At 41.9% G+C, this 22,685-nt stretch overlaps 1 protein-coding gene across 6 annotated transcripts in view; it reads left to right on the forward strand.

Moving 5' to 3' along the window:
- Nucleotides 1-22,685, forward strand: part of pde10a (phosphodiesterase 10A) — a 479,754-nt gene that overhangs the window by 235,585 nt on the left and 221,484 nt on the right. For all 6 annotated transcript variants that reach the window (XR_009446146.1, XM_059648492.1, XM_059648495.1 and 3 more), the window contains one exon: nucleotides 7,099-7,227. Coding sequence is in view for 5 of the 6 variants with exons in the window: in XM_059648492.1 (XP_059504475.1) it covers nucleotides 7,099-7,227 (129 nt within the window). In the remaining variant the exon portion in view is untranslated. The remainder of the gene's footprint in view (nucleotides 1-7,098; nucleotides 7,228-22,685) is intronic.

The following is a 22,685-nucleotide window of genomic DNA, read 5'->3' on the forward strand; positions in this document are numbered from 1 at the left end:
ATATATACCTCAGGTACCTAATCTAAGTAATTAACATTTAGCAGGAAAATAATTAGTCATTCTGCTATATCCACGATGGTTCTGTTCCTGAAAACACCTGCAAATGACAAATTTGCAAGTGTGGAGCTTAACAGTTTATGGTTAAAAAATAGGGTGATGTTCTGGACCCTAAGATTATGATTTTGCCTGTAATTTTCAGGCTGTTTGTTTGGTTATAATAATAAAGACTAAAACATCTAAAATGAAAAGTTTAATGGAATAAAGTGTTTAAAAACAATTATCCTGCAACTTGCTGATAAAGGTGAGAAGTTCTATGTGCTAGGGCTGAGTGTTGTTGGAGAAGGTTATGAGTGGTTACTGTGTTTGAGAGAGGGTGGATGGTTTCTCCACACACACGCACACGCACTCTCTTCCTCTCCCACAGTCTGGAAGATGTCCTCAGACTTTCTACAATCTGGTCGTCCTCCCGAGCACCTATTTTCATGCTCATGGATGGTTGACAGGAACAGCTATGTACAAGAACAGGTCAGAAGAATATTGTCAGTATTGTCATGTCTGCCACCAGATTTCCTTTACGTAACTACATAATTTCTAACATGATAGAGTGACAGAAAGATCATGGAAGGATTTGAAGGGTATGCATTTTAAAATTTGAGCCATTGGTTCCTGGGCAAGCAGTGTAAACTAGCAAGCACAGGAGTGACAAGGGATCAGGACTTGGTGGAGTTAAAGATACATGCTGCAGAGCATTGGATGGCCTTGTGTTTCTGGAGGGCAAAATGTAGAAAAAAAACACAGGTATGGGTTGGGAAAAGTCAGATCTTTTGCAAGGTTTGGACCCAAGGTTGATTTCCTTAGTACAGTCATTTCTCCATATCCACAAATTTGCTGATCTGTGCCAACAAGTAACCAACCAATTAATCGACATCCATATTCAAAAATCCTATATCCGTGACCCTTTTCAAGACAACTCAAAGTTGATTGTGCATGTCTTGCTTTTTTGCCATTTGTGTTATTGTGATGGCTCCCAATTGAAGTGCTAGTCTACGGTGTGCCTAAGTGCAACAAGTTGGTGATGAAGCTCAGTGAAAAGGTGGGGAAGTGTTGGATATAATACAAAGTGGTTTGTCGGCTAGTGGTGCTGTAGGCTGTCAATTCAGCTTCACTAAGTCTATTGTTCTTAATTGTCAGCTAGGGCTTCCTGATTGTGGCTGTTAATCTGTTACAATCAGGCACCTCACTCTGAGGTCCACCTGGCTGACCTCGTTGCAATCACTATAGCCATGCTCTGTAATTTCCTTGTAAATGTTTTCCTTTCTATTTCCCATCAGCTAGTTGTCTGTAAGAATTCCTGTGCATGTGTAATGTGGCTCCTATTGATTCTTAGCTCTAACTAAATAAATTTCTATCCATAATCCCTTGAGGATGTCCTCTGTCTTCTGCAGTGAAATAATCTCTTTATTAGTGCTTTCTTTCCTTCATCATCTCCTTATCATCTTTCCCGACTAACCTTGTTTCCATAAGTTCTTAATAATTAGTCTTGTCCATTTTTGAGCCAGTTTTCCATATCAACACATTTGTATGTAGATCTATTAACCTTATCTACCACAGCCTGTCCCCTGAATTAAGCTACATAGCAGGAAGGACATTTATTCAGGTGGGATGGTGCTAGGTCAGAATCCCATCACTTTTCCACATCTTGCTGATGAGTCTTGCAGCCAGATGTCATATGAGGACAATTAATGCTCATTTGATATTCAACCAGCAGCAGGCAGGGGAATTGCCAATGAGGGATCTTGTAAAGCAAAAGCTGTTGAGTTTGCTTGTGTGCTTTTTGCTCAGCGATGGGAAAGTGGTGCTTTGTGGTATGATAGCCGTGCTGTTCAGTACCTGATTGAGGAACCCAGCACTAGGGTGCATCAGGGTTGCTGGACCAAGATTCACCAGTTAGGCCCAGGATCATTGAGACACCCAGTGTACTTCATTGAATTGTCAGTGGTTGCAACTGCTCCCTGGTGGCACTGCCTAGACAGAAGGCTGCTCTTTGCTTTTTCTTGGTTCTTTGGCAGGCAGTTAAGAGTGCCCTCATGCATTTTAAACCTTTTTTTTATTTATTGCAGTCTCTCTTGCTGTGATGTCACCTAATGCCTTACTTTTTTATTCTAGTGCAGTTTGTCTCTCTGAAGGCCCATCTATGTCATCATTTTTCTTGTGCTTCAGTTTTAATTCCATTCCCCCTGTTGAGTTAGTTTTAACCCTCTCAGTATGGCTTATATAGACCTTAACCCCTAGTCCCAATGTTATAAGAATGTATAGCAGCCCTCCAGCACATTATTTATTCAATTTTAGGATTTTGGGGAAAAAAAACTTCTGTCTTCATTCTCCACACTGGATACAAATAATCTGTTATTAAAACGGACATTATTTTCTTGTTCATCTAGACCAAATGTATGCTTCTGAAAATTAAACCCTTTGTTGAGTTCATGTTTTGAAATGATAGTTGTTTTCATCAAGCTCTTAATGGATTGATGTATGTATTTCTCATAAACTTTGGACTCATGGAGCTGTTGGCTTCCTCAAAATTGTAATATGCAATTATTGATGTGTATCTTCAAGGCTATTTACTATTGAAGCATAGATTCCTGGCTTGGCCAAGTTTGTTTTTCACTCAGATTATGTACTGTAATGGGACCTAATGAGGTTAACTCATGCTAGTTGTCTAGTGAGGGGGCTAGATTAATGCCAGCAGTATGCAGAGTTTGATCCCAATTACACAAGTAGACTAGAGATCTTCCACTTTGCACTGCTTTGTAGTAAAAGCGTAGCGTACAAAGCTGTGCTTTGGTGAACCTCGAATTGAGGATGCCACCTGGAAGAGATGTGTTGTAATCCACAGGTTAATGTTTATGTTTAAATTCATTTGATTTGTTCTCACTTGTACATATATTCCTAAAAGAACTACTGACTTTTAACTTGTGCATATATTATGTTTAAAACATACGTGACATAGTGTAAAGCACATGGGAGTAGTCAGCCTTTGTGCATATAGTTTGAGCTTTATTAAGCTTGTTTTCTTTAGATTATTCGCCTAAACTGAAGAACATGCACCTTTTCAAATTATTTAAATTTACGCTGGTTTTACTTTATCTTGCAATTAAACCTAATTTTCATTTTCCGCTGCTGTTCTGGCTCGGAGAAATGGTGCACAGGATAGATTGGTATTGAGGCGCACAGTTTGGGAAAGTTCTTGGTTGAATCTTTGACCTTTTGCTGTTGTAGATAATTACAACTGATTCAATGGTGATGGCATAATTATTGTCCTCAGGAGTCCAAAATACTTGCGGAAAGATTGCTGGAAAGAACATGCGTAAGAATGCTGAGTGAAGTTTTTCTTGAAATTATCAAATATTTCTACATTTTCCACCACGTTTGATTTGCGTTTGAAGTACTTGATGTTATCTTTACCACTTGAAGGTATGTTGGTGGGGTTCGTCAACTGATTGTTAACAACCTAACTGAAAGCCATGACCTGAAAACAGAAGAGCTTTTCAGAGGGGTGATTCTATTGCTTTATAGTTTGCTACTTCAGTGGAAATATTTTGGTTGCTGCAATGTCACAAGTTGAAATAATTTATCATATTTTCAGAAGAATGTATGGGTCTTTTGGGTCTACTGGAATGGTTACGGTAGTGGGAATTTTGCAGGCTATGGTGGAGTAAAGTTAATTGAAGAAGATTTTAAGTAAAATCAGACAAAATGTCTGAATTAATAGCAACTATCTATCCACAATTTATCTACATAAGTGTTAAAGATACCCCTGTTTTGTTCAGCTCGTTAACGATATAGTAAATGAGCTATATGGAAACCCAAAGATCAAACGCAGTCTGTGCTGAGTAAACTAATGAGGCATGATGATAGTAGGAGGAATGCAATTTGAATCGGTGTTTTTGGGTTAATAGAACATAACAGCACAGTAGGAGTTTAATGCAGGCAAGTGTAAGGTGATGCACTTTGGAGTAACCAGAAGGCAAAGTACTGGGCTAATGGTAAGATTCTTAGTAGTGTAGATGAGCAGAGAGATCTCGGTGTCCATGTACACAGATCCTTGAAAGTTGCCACCCAGGTTGACAGGGCTGTTAAGAAGGCATAGTGTTTTAGCTTTTATTAATAGAGGGATCGAGTTCCGGAACCAAGAGGTTATGCTGCAGCTGTACAAAACTTTGGTGCGGCCGCACTTGGAGTATTGCGTACAGTTCTGGTCACCGCATTATAAGAAGGATGTGGAAGCTTTGGAAAGGGTGCAGAGGAGATTTACTAGGATGTTGCCTGGTATGGAGGGAAGGCCTTACGAGGAAAGGCTGAGGGACTTGAGGCTGTTTTCATTAGAGAGAAGAAGGTTGAGAGGTGACCTAATTGAAACATAAAATAATCAGAGGGTTAGATAGGGTGGATAGGAGAGCCTTTTTCCTAGAATGGTGACGGCAAGCACGAGGGGGCATAGCTTTAAATTGAGGGGTGAAAGATATAGGACAGATGTCAGAGGTAGTTTCTTTACTCAGAGTAGTAAGGGAATGGAACGCTTTGCCTGCAACGGTAGTAGATTCACCAACTTTAGGTACATCTAAGTTGTCATTGTATAAGCATACAGGAATGGCATGAGTAGTGAGAATTTCAGCTGTGGTAGTAGCCATGATGCACATGTGGTATGCGAGGACATGATATCACTTTGCTGCTCATATCTAAATAGCTAACTGAAGCTTGCAATTTAATGTGCCAGTTGGAAAAAAAAATCCACCTGGCTAAAACACCAGAGAGGTTTGCATAAATATGCCATATCCTGGTATGCAGCAAATATTTTCACTTAGAATTGGAGAAGGAAACAATGGAGCTTTTTTTTTCTAAAAAAAAACTTGACATTTAGTAGCCTCATTAATATATGAAATGAAATTTGTGCTTGTCAGAAATGCTCAAAAATATTGTGGAATAAATGTTTTTGAAGTGTTGCTGACGATGACCATTAGTGGTGAGGTTAGAATATGACGTCATCATAAATTATTGAGGCTGACAAAAGGAATCTTAAAAGCAAGTCAATCCTGCAACAATATTGGAGAAATGTGTTGAAGGAATTGGAGTAAATTTGTAACAGCGCATGAACTTCGCCTGACGAAGGAGCAGCACTCTGAAAACTTGTGATCTCAAATAAACTGTTGGACTATAACCTGATGTCATGTAACTTCTGACCCTATCCACCCCCATCCAAAACTGGTACCTCTTCTCTTCCCCCCCCCCACCGCAAAATCCCTGGAACATCTGGATAACAAGGACACCATATGTCAGACCCTATTTATTGGCATTGGCTTTAGCTCTACCTTCGACAGCATGTTTTCAACAAAATGCATCTCCAAACTGAGATCTAGGACTCTGTTTCACCCCTCTGCAACTGGAACCCCAACTTCCTGACCTTCGGCACACATACAGCAAAGATAGGTGACAACTCCACAACAATCCTCAGTACCAGTGCCCTGAAAAGCTATATACTCAGCCCTTTACCATACTTGAGACTGTGTGACCAAATTCAGCTCTAACTCCATTTACAAATTTACTGATGACGCCAGTCTAGTGGGTCAGATCTCCAATAATGACGAGACAGAGTATATGAAAGGGGCAGCTTGGTGGCATGGTGTACACACTACAATCTCTCCCTCATTGTCAGCAAAAGGAAGGAGCTGGTCATCAACTTCAGAAGCAGAGAGGAGGATACAACCCCTGTCTCTATCAGTGATGCTGAGCGGAGATCATTGAGAGCTGCAAATTTTAAGGATTAAACATCAGCGATCTATCCTGGTCCAATCACGTCAGTGCTGTGATCAAGAAAGCACATCAATGACTCTAATTCCTCGGAAGGCTGATGAAATTCAGCATTCCCATGTGACTGTTAGGATGCTTTTTACGGTGCATCTATAAAAGTTGCTATCTGGATGCATCACAGTTTGGTAAGGCAATTACTCTGCCCAAGACCACAAGAAATTTCAGAGAGTTGTGAACACAGCTCAATCCATCGCAAAAGCCATCCTTTGTACCACTGACTCTGTCTATAATTCCTGCTGCCTTGGGAAAGCAGCCAGCGTAATCCAAGACCCCCTCTCACCCCAGTTACACTGTCTTCCACCCTCTTCCCTCTTCCATTGGGCAGAAGATACAAAATTTTGAAAACATGTACCAACAGATTTAGAAACTGCTTCTTCCCAGCTGTTATCAGACTTGTATAAACAGACTTTTTAGGATATTAGAGTTGATTTTGCTCTGCTTCTTTTCTGTAGCTTGTAATACTTTTTTCTGCATTCTATCCCATTACCCTAGAAGGGATGATTTATCTGGTTAGCAGGCAAAGCAATACTTTTCGATCTATTTCGGTACGTGAGAATAATAAATCAAATTAAACTCCAGAATCATTTTGATAAAAGGCCATCTTGACTGCGTGTGTAAAGAGAAAGGAATAATTGAGATCCAAATGAGGGTGGGCCTTTTTAGGGAAGAGTAACCACATTGGGCTAGAACTCTTTATTAAGATAAGAGTGATATCATTGTTTCTGAGACTAGGGTCCTGAATTGAAATAAAGGAAATTATGATGAAATGAAGCATGAGTGAGCTATGCTAAGTTAGGGATCATTATTTAAAGGACTGATCATGAATAGGTAATAGTAAACATTTAAAGAGCGTGTGGATGAACTGCAAAACTTATTTGTTCAGTTGGTGTAAAAATAAATGGGAAATATGGTCAGAGTATGGGAAGTTAGGGGGAGTATGAAATCCAAGGGAGAAGCATACAAGTTGGCCAAAAAAAAGGAACAGACCTGAAGATTAGAAACAGTTTAGATTCCAGCAAAGAGACTGAATAAGAGGAGGTAAACATACATCTACACTCTTGTGTGGCTACTTAGGAGTTCCATCCTCTTTTTATCACTTACCCTGGAATGATCACACCCCTTCTTTGGGTCCCTAATGACCAGGCAAGAATTGGTTGTCAGACTGGAAACCCTGTGGACGTGATGTTGTGTACACATTTTTTTTAATGTCTTTTATCTTTTTTTATGCAGGTCTGACTGATGATAAAGTAAAGTCGTATTTATCCCTTCATTCAAATGTACTTGATGAATATGTAGCAGAAAATGTCACTACTGAAACAGTAGAAAGATGGCTGATGAAGAAACAGAGCAAGCAAGATGGTAAGCTTACTGCCCAATAGTGGTTATTGAGAAACTATACCTTGGTAAGATTTATATAACAGAATGTCTTAATAAACACATGAAGCCAAAACATGCTGCTCAATATATGTCTTAGAATTACTACAGTGTGGAAACAGCCCTTTAGCCCAAATCCACACCAACTCTCTGAGCATCATACCCAGACCCAGCCGCCATAACCCACCTGATCTACACATGCCTGAACACTATGGGCAATTTAACATGGCCAATTCACCTAGCCTGCACATCTTTGGGCGGTGGGCGGAAACTGGAGCACCGAGAGGAAACCCAGGCAGACACGGGAAGAACGTGCAAACTGCACACAGACTGTCGCCTGAGAGTAGAATCAAACTCGAGTCCCTGGTGCTTTGGGGCAGCAGTGCTAACTACTAAGTCATCGTGCCCCCCCCCCCCCCCCCCCCCCCCGCGCCTTAAGAGTTTGACCTCAGCTGGTGCAGGAATTGAACCCACATTGTCAGCATCAGGCTGTGTGGCAAATAGGCCATCCAGCCAGCTGAGCTAACTGACTTAAAGTGAGATCAGCTTTCTCTCTTGGCAGTTGTGTCTCCTACATAGTTGTTGATAATACTGGAAAATGTGGTAACTGCTGTATTTCCACATCAAACCTATGCTATTTGGGTGCAAACACTCTTGTAGTTAATTACCTACGTATGTTGTAACTGAAAGCCAGATTTTCAACACGAAAGATGATCATCGATGAAATAATTTCATTTTGATTTCTGTAATGGAAAGCCACTCAAACCATAAGATGTCCATTTTTGAGATAAGGAAAGCAATGATATTCATTAGTCTATATGCAATAATCTGTATTTTATTCTGGTTAATACTGCGTGAAAACATGAATTAAATGAAATGTTTGTGTGAAATTTTACAGAATTTTCAAATCCAAGATCCTGTCTATCACCTTTTTGGCTATTTTTGCTACTTCCTTGTTTTTACTCTTTGTTGATTTGTTGCTTTGTTTTCATTGCTGCTTTATTTTGGTTTCACTACTTGCTCCTCTAGCTGTCTTTAGTTTTGCCTTCGGACAATAAGTAGCAACAGAATAACTGCCAAATTATCTGGGGATTTTAATGAACACTTTGGAAGCTTACCAGTACTGTAAACATCTTAGAGAAACAATCAAATTCTGGTTGGAGAATCCCATTGAATGGGGAACATTACTGTTAGCGTTGCTGAACTTCTGGATGTGAGTTTGCTCGCTGAGCTGGAAGGTTCGTTTTCAGACGTTTCATCACCATTCTAGGTAACATCATCAGTGAGCCTCCGACGAAGCGCTGGTGTTAAGTCCCGCTTTCTATTTATCTGTTTAGGTTTCCTTGGGTTGGTGATGTCATTTCCTGTTCTTTTTCTCAGAGGATGGTAGATTGGTTCCAAATCAATGTGTTTGTTGATGGAGTTCCAGTTGGAATGCCATGCTTCTAGGAATTCTCGTGCGTGTCTCTGTTTGGCTTGTCCTAGGATGGATGTGTTGTCCCAATCAAAGTGGTGTCCTTCCTCATCTGTATGTAAGGATACAAGTGATAGTGGGTCATGTCGTTTTGTGGCTCATATCCTTACATACAGATGAGTGGAAATGGTTTCGGTATCGGCGCCGCAAGAGGCGGCGCCGATACAGTCATCAATGTACCGGAGGAAGAGGTGGGGTTTGGGGCCTGTGTAGGTGCGGAAGAGGGACTGTTCCACGTAACCTACAAAGAGGCAGGCATAGCTGGGGCCCATGCGGGTGCCTCTTGCTCCCCAGAGGAGCTCGAACAGTTCATCCACTTCACCAACACCTTCCACCCCAACCTTCAGTTCACCTCTGCCATCTCCAGCACATCCCTCACCTTCCTGGACCTCTCAGTCTCCATCTCAGGCAACCAGCTTGTAACTGATGTCCATTTCAAGCCCACCGACTCCCACAGCTACCTAGAATACACCTCCTCCCACCCACCCTCCTGCAAAAATTCCATCCCCTATTCCCAATTCCTCCGCCTCCGCCGCATCTGCTCCCACGATAAGACATTCCACTCCCGCACATCCCAGATGTCCAAGTTCTTTAAGGACCGCAACTTTCCCCCCACGGTGATCGAGAACGCCCTTGACCGCGTCTGCCGCATTTCCCGCGACACATCCCACAACCGCCCCAAGAGGATCCCCCTCGTTCTCACACACCACCCTACCAACCTCCGGATACAACGCATTATCCTCCGACACTTCCGCCATTTACAATCCGACCCCACCACCCAAGACATTTTTCCATCCCCTCCCCTGTCTGCTTTCCGGAGAGACCACTCTCTCCGTGACTCCCTTGTTCGCTCCACACTGCCCTCCAACCCCACCACACCCGGCACCTTCCCCTGCAACCGCAGGAAATGCTACACTTGTCCCCACACCTCCTCCCTCACCCCCATCCCAGGCCCCAAGATGACATTCCACATTAAGCAGAGGTTCACCTGCACATCTGCCAATGTGGTATACTGCATCCACTGTACCCGGTGCGGCTTCCTCTACATTGGGGAAACCAAGCGGAGGCTTGGGGACCGCTTTGCAGAACACCTCCGCTCAGTTCGCAACAAACAACTGCACCTCCCAGTCGCAAACCATTTCCACTCCCCCTCCCATTCTCTTGATGACATGTCCATCATGGGCCTCCTGCACTGCCACAATGATGCCACCCGAAGGTTGCAGGAACAGCAACTCATATCCGCCTGGGAACCCTGCAGCCATATGGTATCAATGTGGACTTCACCAGTTTCAAAATCTCCCCTTCCCCTACTGCATCCCTAAACCAGCCCAGTTCATCCCCTCCCCCCACTGCACCACACAAGCTCTTCCCCCCCACCCACTGCATCCCAAAACCAGTCCAACCTGTCTCTGCCTCCCTAACCGGTTCTTCCTCTCACCCATCCCTTCCTCCCACCCCAAGCCGCACCCCCAGCTACCTACTAACCTCATCCCACCTCCTTGACCTGTCCGTCTTCCCTGGACTGACCTATCCCCTCCCTACCTCCCCACCTACGCTCTCTCCACCTATCTTCTTTACTCTCCATCTTCGGTCCGCCTCCCCCTCTCTCCCTATTTATTCCAGTTCCCTCCCCCCATCCCCCTCTCTGATGAAGGGTCTAGGCCCGAAACGTCAGCTTTTGTGCTCCTGAGATGCTGCTTGGCCTGCTGTGTTCATCCAGCCTCACATTTTATTATCTTGGAATCTCTAGCATCTGCAGTTCCCATTATCTCTTAGTAACCTTGCCGCCTTTGTTTTCATCTAAATCATTTATATAAATGACAAACAAAAGAGGACCCAGATATGCATTGGTCCCAGTTCCCTTCAGGTGGAGACCGTCCCATTGGTGCAGATTCCTTCTGTTCCAATAATGATGTAAAGGAACCCCTCTTTCCTGCACAACTCTTTTAGCCGCTTGTTTACTTTCCTTATCCTCGTGTCCCTATGCCAATTTGCATGTGGCTTGGGCAGTAATCTGGATATTACAATGCTTGAAGACCTGCTCTTAAATTTCATTCCTTGTTCCTGATAATCCCTGAACCGGCACTCTTTCCTAGTTTTGCTTATGTTGTTTGTTCCAATGTGAACACAAGAACTGGATCCTCCCCCTCCCTCTCCAATATCCTTTCAAGCCAGTCAGAGATATCCCTTACACTGGCACTAGGCAGGCAGCATGCCATGTAGGACTCTCAATCCTGCTTACAAAGGATACTATCTATTCCCCTGATTATAGAATCCTCTACAACTACCACTCGTCTTTTGGCTTCCCCCTCTTGAATGATCTCCCATGCCACAGTGCAGCTGTCAGTTGGCTCATCCTTCCTGCAGCACTTTTCCTCATCCACACAGGGAGGAAGTAGCTCCTGCCTCCAGCACCAAAATCAAAGTAGCTGGAAAAACTCTGCAGGTCTGACAGCACCTGTGAAGGAAAAACCCAAGTTAACGTTTCTGGTCCAGTGACCTTTCCTCAGAACTGCTTACCATTCCTCAGACCCTTCCTCAGAAGTACCTTGTACCTGTTGGACAAGGTCAAGAGCTAAGGCTTCTCTGTTTCTGAATGCAGGATCCCCTACCTGCATAAAGTTGAATAAAGGCGACTACAGAGGCATGAGGAAGGAGCTGAACAGAATTGACTTGGAGAGGAGCCTAGCAGGAAAGACAGTGGAATAGCAAATGGCAGGTGTTTTAGGAGTAATTCAGGAGATGCAGCAAAAATCCACCGCAGGAAAGAAGTAGTATGGTACAGGGACCAAGAGGCAACCATGGCTGACTAAGGAAGGCAGGGATAGCATAAAAACAAAAAAGAAAGCATACAATATGGCGAAAGGCAGTGGGAAAACCAAGAGGATTGGGAAACTTACGAAGACCAACAGAAGGCAGCAAAAAAAAGGAGGGAGAAGATAAAATATGACTAAGCTAGCCAATAGTATAAAGAGGACTATAAGAGTTTCTTTAGATATATAAAGGGCAAAGGAGAGGCAAAAGTGGACATTGGACTGCTGGAAAATGACACCAGAGAGTTAGAAGTGGGGACCAAGGAAATGGCTAAGGAACAGAATAATTACTTTACATCAGTCTTTGCAGTGGACGAACGAGTAATTTTCCCAAAACTTTAGGAGAGTCACGGGGGAAATCAAAATATGGTGGCCATCAGCAATGAGAAGATGCTAGGAAAACTGAATGACCTGAAGGTGGATAAATCAGATGGGCTACACTCCAGCATTCTAAAGGAGATAGCTGAAGAGATAGTGGAGACATTAGCGGTGATCTTTCAGGAATCGCTAGAGTCAGGGAGGTTCTCAGAGGACTAGAAAATCGCTAATGTGACATCCCTATTTAAGAAGGGAGTAAAGCAAAAGATAGAAAATTATAGGGCGATTAGCCTAACCTAGGTTGTGGGTAAGATTTTACAGTCCATTGTGAAGGATGAGATTTCTGAATGCTTGGAAGTGCATGGTAAAATAGGGCAAACTCAGCAAGGCTTCATCAAGGAAAGCTCATGCCTGACAAATCTGTTCGAATTCTTTGAGAAATAACAAGCAGGTGCGACCAAGGAGAGCCAATGAATGTTACCATCTGGACTTCAAGAATGCCTTTGACCAGGTGCCGCCAGAAGGTTGCTGAGTAAGATGAGGGCCCATGATGTTGGAGGCAAGGTGCTATCATGAATAGAAGATTAGCTGTCTGGCAGAAAGTGGGAGTAAAAGGGTCTTTCTCAGGATGGCAGTCACTGACCAGTGGAGTTCCGCAAAGGTAAGTGTTGGTACCACAACTTTTCACTTGAAGCATTAACAATATTGATGAAGGAACTGAGGGCATTCCAGCCACATTTGCAGATGATACAAAGACAGGTAGAGGGACAGATAGTATTGAGGATGTAGGGAAGCTACAGAAGAATTTGGACAGGTTAGTAGAGTGGGGAAAGAAAAGGCAGATGCAGTACAATGTGGGAGAGTGTGAGGTCATCCACTTTGGAAAGAAGAATAGAGGTATGGACTATTTTCTAAATGGGGAGAAAATCTAGAAGTCTGAAGTGAAAAGAGACTTGGGAGTTCTAGTCTAGGATTCTCTCAAGGTAAATTTACAGTTTCAGTAAGTAATTAGAAAGGCAAATGCAACTATGGCATTTAGTTTGAGAGAACTTGAATACAAAAGCAAGGATGTACGTTTGAGGCTGTATAAGGCTCTTTTTAGGCCACATTTGGAGTATTGTGTGTAGTTTTGGGCCCCAGATCTCAGGAAAGATGTACTGACCCTGGAGCGGGTACAGAGGAAGTTCATGGAGAATGGTCCTAGGAATGAAAAGCTTAATGTATGAGGAATATTTGAGGACTCTGGGTCTATACACGATGGAGTTCAGATGGATGAGGGGGGATCTAATTGAAACTTGTAGAATACTGAATGGCCTGGACAGAGTGGATATAGGGAAGATATTTCCATTGGTAGGAGAGACTAGGACACAAAGGCACAGACTTAGATTAAAGGGAAGACGTTTTAGAACGGAGATAAGAAGAAACTTTTTTAGCTAGAGATTGGTGAATTTATGGTGTTCACTGCCACAGAGGGCTGTGGAGGCCAGGTCATTGAGTATATTTAAGATGGAAATAGACAGGTTCTTGATTATCAAAGGGGTCAAGGGTGACAGGGAGAAAATGGGAGAATGGTGTTGAGAAACATTTGAGGAAATGGTAGAGCAGACTCGATGGGCTGAATGGCCTAATTTCTGCTCGTATGTCTTATGATCAAAGTGGTCTTTTCTTTCCTTTATTTGTAATTTCTACTCATATTTTCACTGGACATTTTTTCACAAATATCTTCCCTAGTTACAGCTGTAATATGTTCCTTAATCAAAAACACCACCCCCTTCCCCACTTTTCTTACATCCTTTTCTATCCTGTAAAAGACTACCCCTGTTGGGGGGGCTAAGGCTTTTGGGCCTCTTGTGCTTTAGTGATAGTGACCCTACTTCTGAGCCAGGAGGTCTGCGTTCAAGTCCTACCTCTCCCAGAGGTGTGTAAAACATTTCTGAGCAGGTTGATTGAAAAATATATTTTAAAGCTTCCAGTATCATTCTAATTAAACTCTGTGTCATCTAGGGTTATCGTGGTGTAGTGATATTGTCCCTACCTCTGACTTGGGGATCTGAATTCAAGTGGTGTGCAATAACATCTTTCAACAGGTTGATTTAAAAATATGTTAGAACTGTTGTAAAGTTACTTTGACAATTCAGTCACCTTTCCTATCAAAGATTAAAAATCCTGCTGAAAGATGAAGGACTTAATTATGGCATGATGAAACTTTTGGAAGACATTAGAGAGTTGTGAAAACAGGAATAACTATTAAAAGACATTCCTATGCCCTATTATATAAACCGTCCATTGGTGTGTGGCTTTAATAAGTCAATTGCACTACATCCGAAAGGTATTGGAACAAGGACAAAAATGTCTTCATCTTGCACCTTACTGGCTTGCTGTAAGATTTTGTATTTGTTCACTTAGTCTGTATTTGCTTTGTACTAATATACATACTATTAAGGATAAAATCCTGAAAACTGGATTTAACCCTCAAGTCTACCATTAATCTTCGCAGTATCATAAAATTGAAACCAAAGATGTACAAAGAACAGAAGGAAATTTGAGATTTCACCCGCAGTTTAAGGGCTATAATCCTCTAACCACTTAAAGATAATTCTTTGCTTATGTTGACCATGTAGTGTGATTTTTTTCTTTTGCACTCTGAATTAGGCTATAAAGTTTTTGCATGGTAATGAAGATCAGGCACTTCAAAAGGAGGCCACAAAGATGTAGAGAGTATGAATACCATCAGGAAGCTTAAGAATAATTTTTGAAATAGCAGTTGTAGACAGAATTCTATTGTGATTGGTAAAATAATGCTTAAAATTTGGCTGATCAGTCAGAGTGTAAATGGAGAACTGAAAACACAGTGCAAGTAATTTGAAAACCCAGGAGTGACTCAGATCAACAAATGAAGTAAAGAAATCATGTAATAGAACTGGGAAGTATTGGCGTCTGCCAAAGTTTGAGGCAAAACAGGGAGAGCCAGGTAGTTGGAAAGAGTTTGAAGCTTTTAATCTGAGATGCCACACAGGGTGTACCAGCTTTTGATTCCTAAGTGGGTTTATATGTAAAAACTCTTTGCAGATGGTAGTTGCAAGGCTAACTGAGGCAAGCTTGTTCGTTGTTCCACAGTTGTTTCATTACCCTGCTTGATAATATCATCAGTGCAGCCTCTGATGAAGTGCTGTTGTGTTTTCCTGTCTGGTATTTAAACCCTGGTGTTCATTGAGTTGGATTACCTCACTTCCGGTTTTCCTTCGCAGTGAAGTATAAATAGGGTCTACTTCTGTGTATTTGTTGATGGCCTTCTTAGTGGAGAACCAGGCGGCTAGGAATTCCTGTGCTTGTCTCTCCTTGGTCTGTCCCAGGATCCTGGTGTTGTCCCAATCGAACTGGTGGTTTTCCTTATTTATGTGGAGGGAGATGAATGAGTATTGGTTGTCTTTTTGTTGCTAGTTGATGTTCGTGTACTCTTGTGGCTAATTTTCTTCCTGTCTGTCCAGTTTGTCGCAGTCTTTGCAAGGAATCTTGTATATGACATTTGTTCTGTCGTTAGTGGGTAATGGGGCTTTGGTTCAGATGAACAGTTGGTGTAGGGTTGATGCGATTTTGTGTGCTACTCTGATGCCCAGGGATCGTAGGAGTCTTGTGGTCAGTTCAGGTGTGTGTGTGTGTGTGTGTGGGCTTGCAGTATCTTCCCATTGTCGTTCATATAACAGGCATCACCTGACCCACTTGCCCTGCGCTCTGCATGCGACAAACAACAACACACTGGTCGCCAACCGTTTTAACCCCCCCCCCCCCCCCCCCCCCCTCTCCCTGGGTGACATGCCCATCCTGGGCCTCCTCCAGTGTCATAATGATGCCACCTGCAAACTGGAGGAGTAGCCTACAGCCTGATGACCTAAACAAGGATTTTGCCAGTTTCAAAATGTCCCCACCTCTGGCCTCATCCCAGGACCAACCCCCTCTCTCATCCCCACCTCCGTGACCTGATACAACCTGTCCATCTTCTCTCCCACCTGTCCACCACTCCCACCTCACTGACCAATTTCAAATACTGCCTACATGCACTCACCTATCATCATCCCACTTGCCATCCCCAGCCCCACCCCCCATTTCTGAAGGGTCCCGACCCGAAATGTCAGCTTTCCTGTTTCTCTGATGCTTCTTGGCCTGCTGTGTTCCTCCAGCTCCACGCTTTGTTATCTATTAATTCCTATTCTTCTTTTTCCCCCTGTCTGCCAACCAGTTTTAAATCTATTTTGGTACATAACCTCCCTCCACGTGCATTTCAATTTTGCCTGTTAATCTCTTGTGTGGGACGTTATTGAAAGTCATTAATTGGCTCCCCATTATCCACTGCAGTTGCATCCTCAAAATATTCCAGCAGATTTATCGAGCACAATTTATGGGTAAGTTACCTTTAATCCAGCTATTTATTAAGAAATCTCTTAGACAGTCAAATATGGAAACAATTATTTAAGCTTTTTTACACATAGTAAGCAAGATAAGCCTCACAGCCTAACTTGGCTATTACCTGATTAATGGTTGAATTTAGCACTATTCCAATTAATAGTATCTGTTTCTGGATGTGTCCAGGGTTTGATGCTTGTGCGTCTTCAAAATTCTGTGACTGATGATTCCTGGAGTTGGATTATTATACAATTTTCTGTCTCTCAAATTTGTGGTGTGACATTATTGATCTTTTTAGATTTTTTTCATCCATCAATTATGCAAATCTGTAGCTTGCCACCTTGTCAGGAGTGGCTTCCCTGATCCTTGTTACATTTGGCATTGACTGACTGTTTGAAGACGCAGCTTTCCTGTGATTTATCTCCATAATTGCAGGGCAATCACTTGTCTTTGTGCCATAAGACTGTTATCTAGCAGTTGTTAAACAGTTTTGTTTGTGTAGTTTCAATTCCTTTTTTCCAGGTGTGGCTGATTTGCTCTTAGTTCATGTATGTCTTTGTCTTTGTTCCTTAACTGTTTGTTTGTTCCAGACTTATTGCTAATTCTTTCAATTCATGAACAGTTATTAAAGTTGTGAAGTTTACTGTATCACTCAACTTGGATTTCCATTCATAAATCAACACACTCTCCCTTTCCACTGTCAAAGGCTTCAAGCACATTTTTCAAATGAAATAGCATTTCATTTAGGTCTACTACATTTGCCACTCCCGGTTGGCGACACCAAACGTAGATGAGGTGACTGAAACATCAGCTTTTATGCTCCTAAGATGCTGCTTGGCCTGCTGTGTTCATCCAGCTCCACACTTTGTTATCTTGTAGAAATTAAATGAATTTCTTCTAAGTTATGGATGTTATGTCACAAATATGCAAAAAATAATGACTATTTCAGGAATCAAACAATTTACATTTTTAGCTTATCAGCTACAATGTTGAGGAACATTAGAAAGAGAGCATCCAACTTTAGGAGCAAGTCTAATGACCACATCTTTAAAGGCAGATAAATTGTAATGTGGGAAAATGTGTAGCATTTCCTGCTGGCAAGCAATTTTAAATAAAGGGTGTTACCTAAATGGAGTGCAACTGCAGAATTCTGAAGTGCAGAAGAATAGAGAACTTACAGTGAAACAGTAATTCATGAAAAATTAGTACGTTATTGCAGCAAGTAATTGAGGCTGAAGGAATGCTATTCTTTATTATGAAAGAAATTAAACTTAGAAGCAGAACATCCTTGCCTTTGTTATACAGGGCATGTATAGTTGAGACCATATCACAAATGATATGCAGCTTTGGCCTACTTATTTAAGGAAGGATGTAAATATACAGAAGTCAGTTCAATGGAAGTGTACTAGATTGATACCTGGAATGGACAGGTCCTTGAATGATAAACATTGGACAGACTGGTCTTGTTTTTCTGGAAGTTTGGAAGAGTGATTGGGCTGTCTGTTTAGGACATAGATGGGTGGAATTCTTTTCCTAAGGGTTGCCTAACTTTGGAATCCTTCAAAGATTTTTAGGGGTACATGGGAATGTGGAATTTGAAATATGAATAGATTTAGCAATATTATCTTGCCGCTGGAGACACGGTGCTAATATTGTCATTTGTCTCAAGTGCACCATTAAAATAAGGTTAATTGGCCCTTGTCAGGTCAAAAAGATATTTAATGATGTGCCTTTTGTAGTGAGTATCCCAGAGAGGGAATAAAATTGTCATCCTAAGTGATACTATGGCAGGGAGAATAGTCAGGAGACACAACAAAAAAAAGCTGGAAAAGCAGAAGGATATAAGCAGTTTGTAGACAGATATTGATAGGTTAACTAATTGGCACAAAGTTAGTAATTGGAGTATATGAGAAAATGTTAAATTGTTTATTTTGAAAAGGAGAACAAAAAAGTTGTTTAAATGGAGAAAAACTGCAGAAACCTACAATAGAAGGGGACATGGGAATACTTGTGCATAAAATACAGAGCTAGCGCACAGGTAAACCCAAAGACTATTGGAATGTTGGCCCTAATTTCAGCGGGGCAGGTTGGAGGATAAGAATAGAGAAGTCTTACTGAAAATGAATAAGGTACTGTAGCAGTGTAGAGCTGGAGGAACACAGCGTAAGAACTGATTAAGGCTCCTGATCCAAAACATCGACTTTCCTGTTCCTCTGATGCTGCCTGACCTGTTGTGTTCCTCCAACTCCACTCTGTGTTGATTGACTTCAGCATCTGTAGCTCTTGCTATCTCTAGTAGTGCAAGCAGTTTTAGTCACCTTATTCAAGGAAAGATGCCATTGCTCTGAAGGCAGATCAGAGAAAGTTTACTAAGAAGATCTTTGTATAACAGGATTGTCTTAATAGCAGAAGCTAATCAGGTTGGGACTTTATTTACTGAAGTTTAGAAGATTGAGAGGAGATATCATTGGAGCATTTGGATTCTCAAGGGGCTTCACGGGGGAAATGTTGAGAGGATGTTTCCTCTCATGGGATAGCCTAAGACCAGGGGCATAGCCTCAGAATAAAGGGATGCCAATTTAGAATGGGACGAGGAAGCATCTCTTCTCTGAAGTTTGGGTGTCTTCGTAACTCATTGCCGCAGAGAGCAGTGGGGGCAGAGTCCTTGTGTATATTTAAGACTGAGTTAGATTCTTGATCAGGAGGAGAATTGAGGGTCATGGGGCAAGGGCAGGAAAGTGGATGTGAGGAATGTCAGATCAGCCATAACCCTATTGAATGGCAAAGACCCCTCCTGTTCCAATTTCTTATTGTCTACTGGTAGGAAGTGTACATACAGTTAAAGTACTATGGACTGAAATAAAAAATATGGACAATTTGAGAATAATTCAGAAATTGAAATTTCCAAAATGAGATTGTATGATGTAGTAGTGCTTAAAATGTTAGAGAGAATATTGTGCTATATCCCAGAAAATGATTCAGGTGACTTACAAAGGCTATTAAAGACTCATTAATGACAAATGTAAGTAGGCCCGTAAAAATGTCTTTGGCCATACATGTTAATTTGATGTGTTACCCATGAGGCCACGTCCTTACTGACCCAACCTGGAGAAGTTCAAGTGTGATCAGATACATGAGACAGAATAACATTTTTGAACCAAATCATTCTAGCTGAAACTCAACTATTGTTTGCTGAAACAAGCCGGATCACAATGTTTAAAAAACCAAAAGAACTGCAGATGTTGGAAATAAAAAACAAAAACGGAAATTGCTGGAAAATCTCAGCATCTTTGGAGAGAAATCAGAATTAACATTTCAGGTCAAGCGACCCTTCTTCAGAATTGATGGTAGCTTGGAAAAAGTGTTTTTTTAAACGTGAAGACAGGATCCAGGGAGTGGGGTAAGGAATGAATGATAGGTGACAACAAGCAACATGACATCGGTCACCTCAATTTCTTTGCATCTCTTACCCATTCCAACCTATTTCCCCATGATCAGTCTGCACTCTGTGCTGTCAGATCCAATGCTGATTTTGTACATAACCCTGCTGACAAAGCTGGAGCTTTATGCCATTTTCAAAATTTTCAGTTTGCAGGCTCCAGCTGTTGCCTCTTTACCATGGATGTGCAATCCATTTACATGTCATTCCCCCAACAGGATGGTCTCAGAGCTCTCCATTTCTTCCTGAAAGAAAGGTTTGAACTGTCCCCATCTACCACCACCCCACTCCCCCGAACAACTTCTTTGTTTAAATCCTTTCACTTCCTTCAAGTCAGAGAGGTGGCCGTGGGTACCTACATGGGCCCCAGTTTGTTCCAGTCCTATTCTGGCCTTCACCCACAACTCTCTCTCTGGTGTATCAATGATGTCATCAGTGCTACTTTCCTGTCTCATCTGGAATCAGAAAAGTTTGTCAGTTTTCATTTCCAATTTCCACCCAGTTGTCACCTTCACCTCATTGATCTCTGACTCCTTCCTTCCCTTCCTCAACATTTCTGGCCCCAATTCTGGGCTTAGGCTAGCCATCAATATCCACTACAAAACAAACGGCTCCCATAGTTTCCTTGACAATACATCCTCACACCCTGCTTCCTGTAAAGACTGTGTTCCACTCTCCCGGATCCTCGGTCTCTATTGTATCTTCTCTGACGATGCTAACTTTAACAAGGGAGCCTCTGAAATACGCACCTTGCTGCTTAATCAAGGATTCCCTAGCACCGTAGTTGACAGGGCACTCAGCCGGGTCTGACCAATTTCAGGCACTTCAGCCCCCACCCTCTTTTGTCCCTCCCATGGCAGCGATAGGGTGTCCCTTGTCCTCACTAACCATTCCACCAGCATCCACATCCAGAGGATAATTAACTACCATTTCTGCCACCTCTAGCAGAATGCCACACGTTCCCTGCCTCTTCCTTGTCAGCCTTCCGTTCCTTCCAGGACACACTCTGGTCCACTCTTCCTATACTCCCAATACACACGCACGCACACACGCACCACACGCGCCTCCATGGATTGCACTGTGCAACATGCGGTCCGTTGGGGAACTGATATCATGATCTTAATGCCATTAAGAAACGCTGGCATTGGAGAGGCCGGGACGGCTGCTTAGCATCCCTGATGTAGACTTTTCAGCATGGAAAATGTATGAAACATTAGAGGAAGTAATATTCTTGATTTAAAGAATCAATTTCACTGAGGAGGGATGACTTGTTAAATGAAGTCGGGTCATATAGGCTGATTATCAATGATTAAAAATTGGGTTAATAAAGGGTAGCCAAATAATGTAAACATTGTGAAAGGTACAGAAGACATGAAATTCTTGAACTTCATTCAAGATTTCTTAGCTAGCATGAAACAAGCTGAATGAAGGAGTGTGCAATTCTAGGTTTAGTCTTGTGTAATGAAACTCGACAAGAGGATGAAGTAGCAATGAGTGACCATTTTGGAGATAATGATCATAATTGACTTAGATTTAGTATTAAAAAAATGGGAAAAGAAAGAACAAGAGTTTTAAAAAAATCTGAATTGGAGAAGGTGAATTTTACAACCTGTAAACAGGTCTCAAAAATAAAAAGGATGATACTGCCAAAGAGACCGCTGATTCTCTCAAAAGATACAATGCAAGATCAAGCAGGACAATGTTTTGTTCTTAGTAATTTATTCATTTGCAGGATGTGTGCTGGCTGGCCCCTTTGCCAGGTGATCACATTAGGGACAGAAGAAGTGAGAGACCTTGGACTAGGTCCCCAGAGGTGGCAGGGGAGGTAGATAAGGTGGTAAAGAAGGCATATGGGATGCTTGAGTTGCGATATTGAATACAAAAGTAGGGGTGCCATGCTGGTATGGTAGAAGTCATAGTTAGGCCACAGCTCGAACTTTGTGCACAGTTCTGATCCCCATATTACAGGAAGGACGTAATCGCTTTTGAGAAAATACAGAGATTTATGAGAATGTTGCCAGGGCATGAAAATTGCAAGTTTGAGAAAAGCTTGTTTTCCTTGGAACATTGGAAACTGAGGCGTGAACTACATTGAAGTGCCCAAATTAATGACGGGCTTGAATATAGAAAACAGGAAAAAAACCTTTCTCCTGACATGAAGAGGTGAATTTTCAGGCGTACGTTGAATGAATGGGCAAAAATCTGGTTGTTGCAATTTAATTTGTGAAGTGAAGTTGTTCATTTGGCACGAACAATGAAAAAAAGCAAATTATTTAAACAGAGAACACAACTCTTGAGGTGCAGAGGAAGCTAATTGCTATAATGCATGATTTCACAATAAGTTGGTATGCAGGTACAGCATGTAGTTAAGATTCCTAATTGGATGCTATCCTTTATAACATGACGGTAGGAACATAAAAGTACAGATATTGTGCTTCAGTTATACAAAACATTTGTGAGACCACATCTAGTGGTTCCCATTAGTGAAACCAAATACAGTATGCAATCGTGGTCTGCTTTTAGTTTTGCCAGATTGATACCTGGCTCCTGTGGGTTGTTCTTTGTGAGGATGTATTGCACAGGATGGACGTGTTTCCACTCTAGTTTAGAAGAGTAAAGGATGCTAAGACTTGAAGTGTATTAGATTCACAAGTTAAGTGCGCAAAGGATTTTTTTGGTAGGAGATTCAAGAATTTTCTTTGTTTTAAAATCAAGGTCTCCCTTTTAGAGCAAGAGTTGTGTAGAAATTTTAGATGAGGACTATGTAACATTGGAAGTCTGTTTTTGAAGCCAGTGTAATTTGTGGTCATTTCACAGGAAAAGACCCTTCAGTCCACTATGTCTGTGCTGACCATGATGCTGTAGTAAACCAATCCCAACTGCCTGTTCATGGTCTATATCCTTCTATGCCCTGCCTGTTCATGTGACTGTCTAAATGGCTCTTAAATGTTGCTATCATATCTACTTCAACCATCTTCACTGGCAGTGGATTCCAGGC

Source organism: Stegostoma tigrinum, chromosome 9, assembly GCF_030684315.1.
Source record: "Stegostoma tigrinum isolate sSteTig4 chromosome 9, sSteTig4.hap1, whole genome shotgun sequence".
Lineage (NCBI taxonomy): Eukaryota > Metazoa > Chordata > Chondrichthyes > Orectolobiformes > Stegostomatidae > Stegostoma > Stegostoma tigrinum.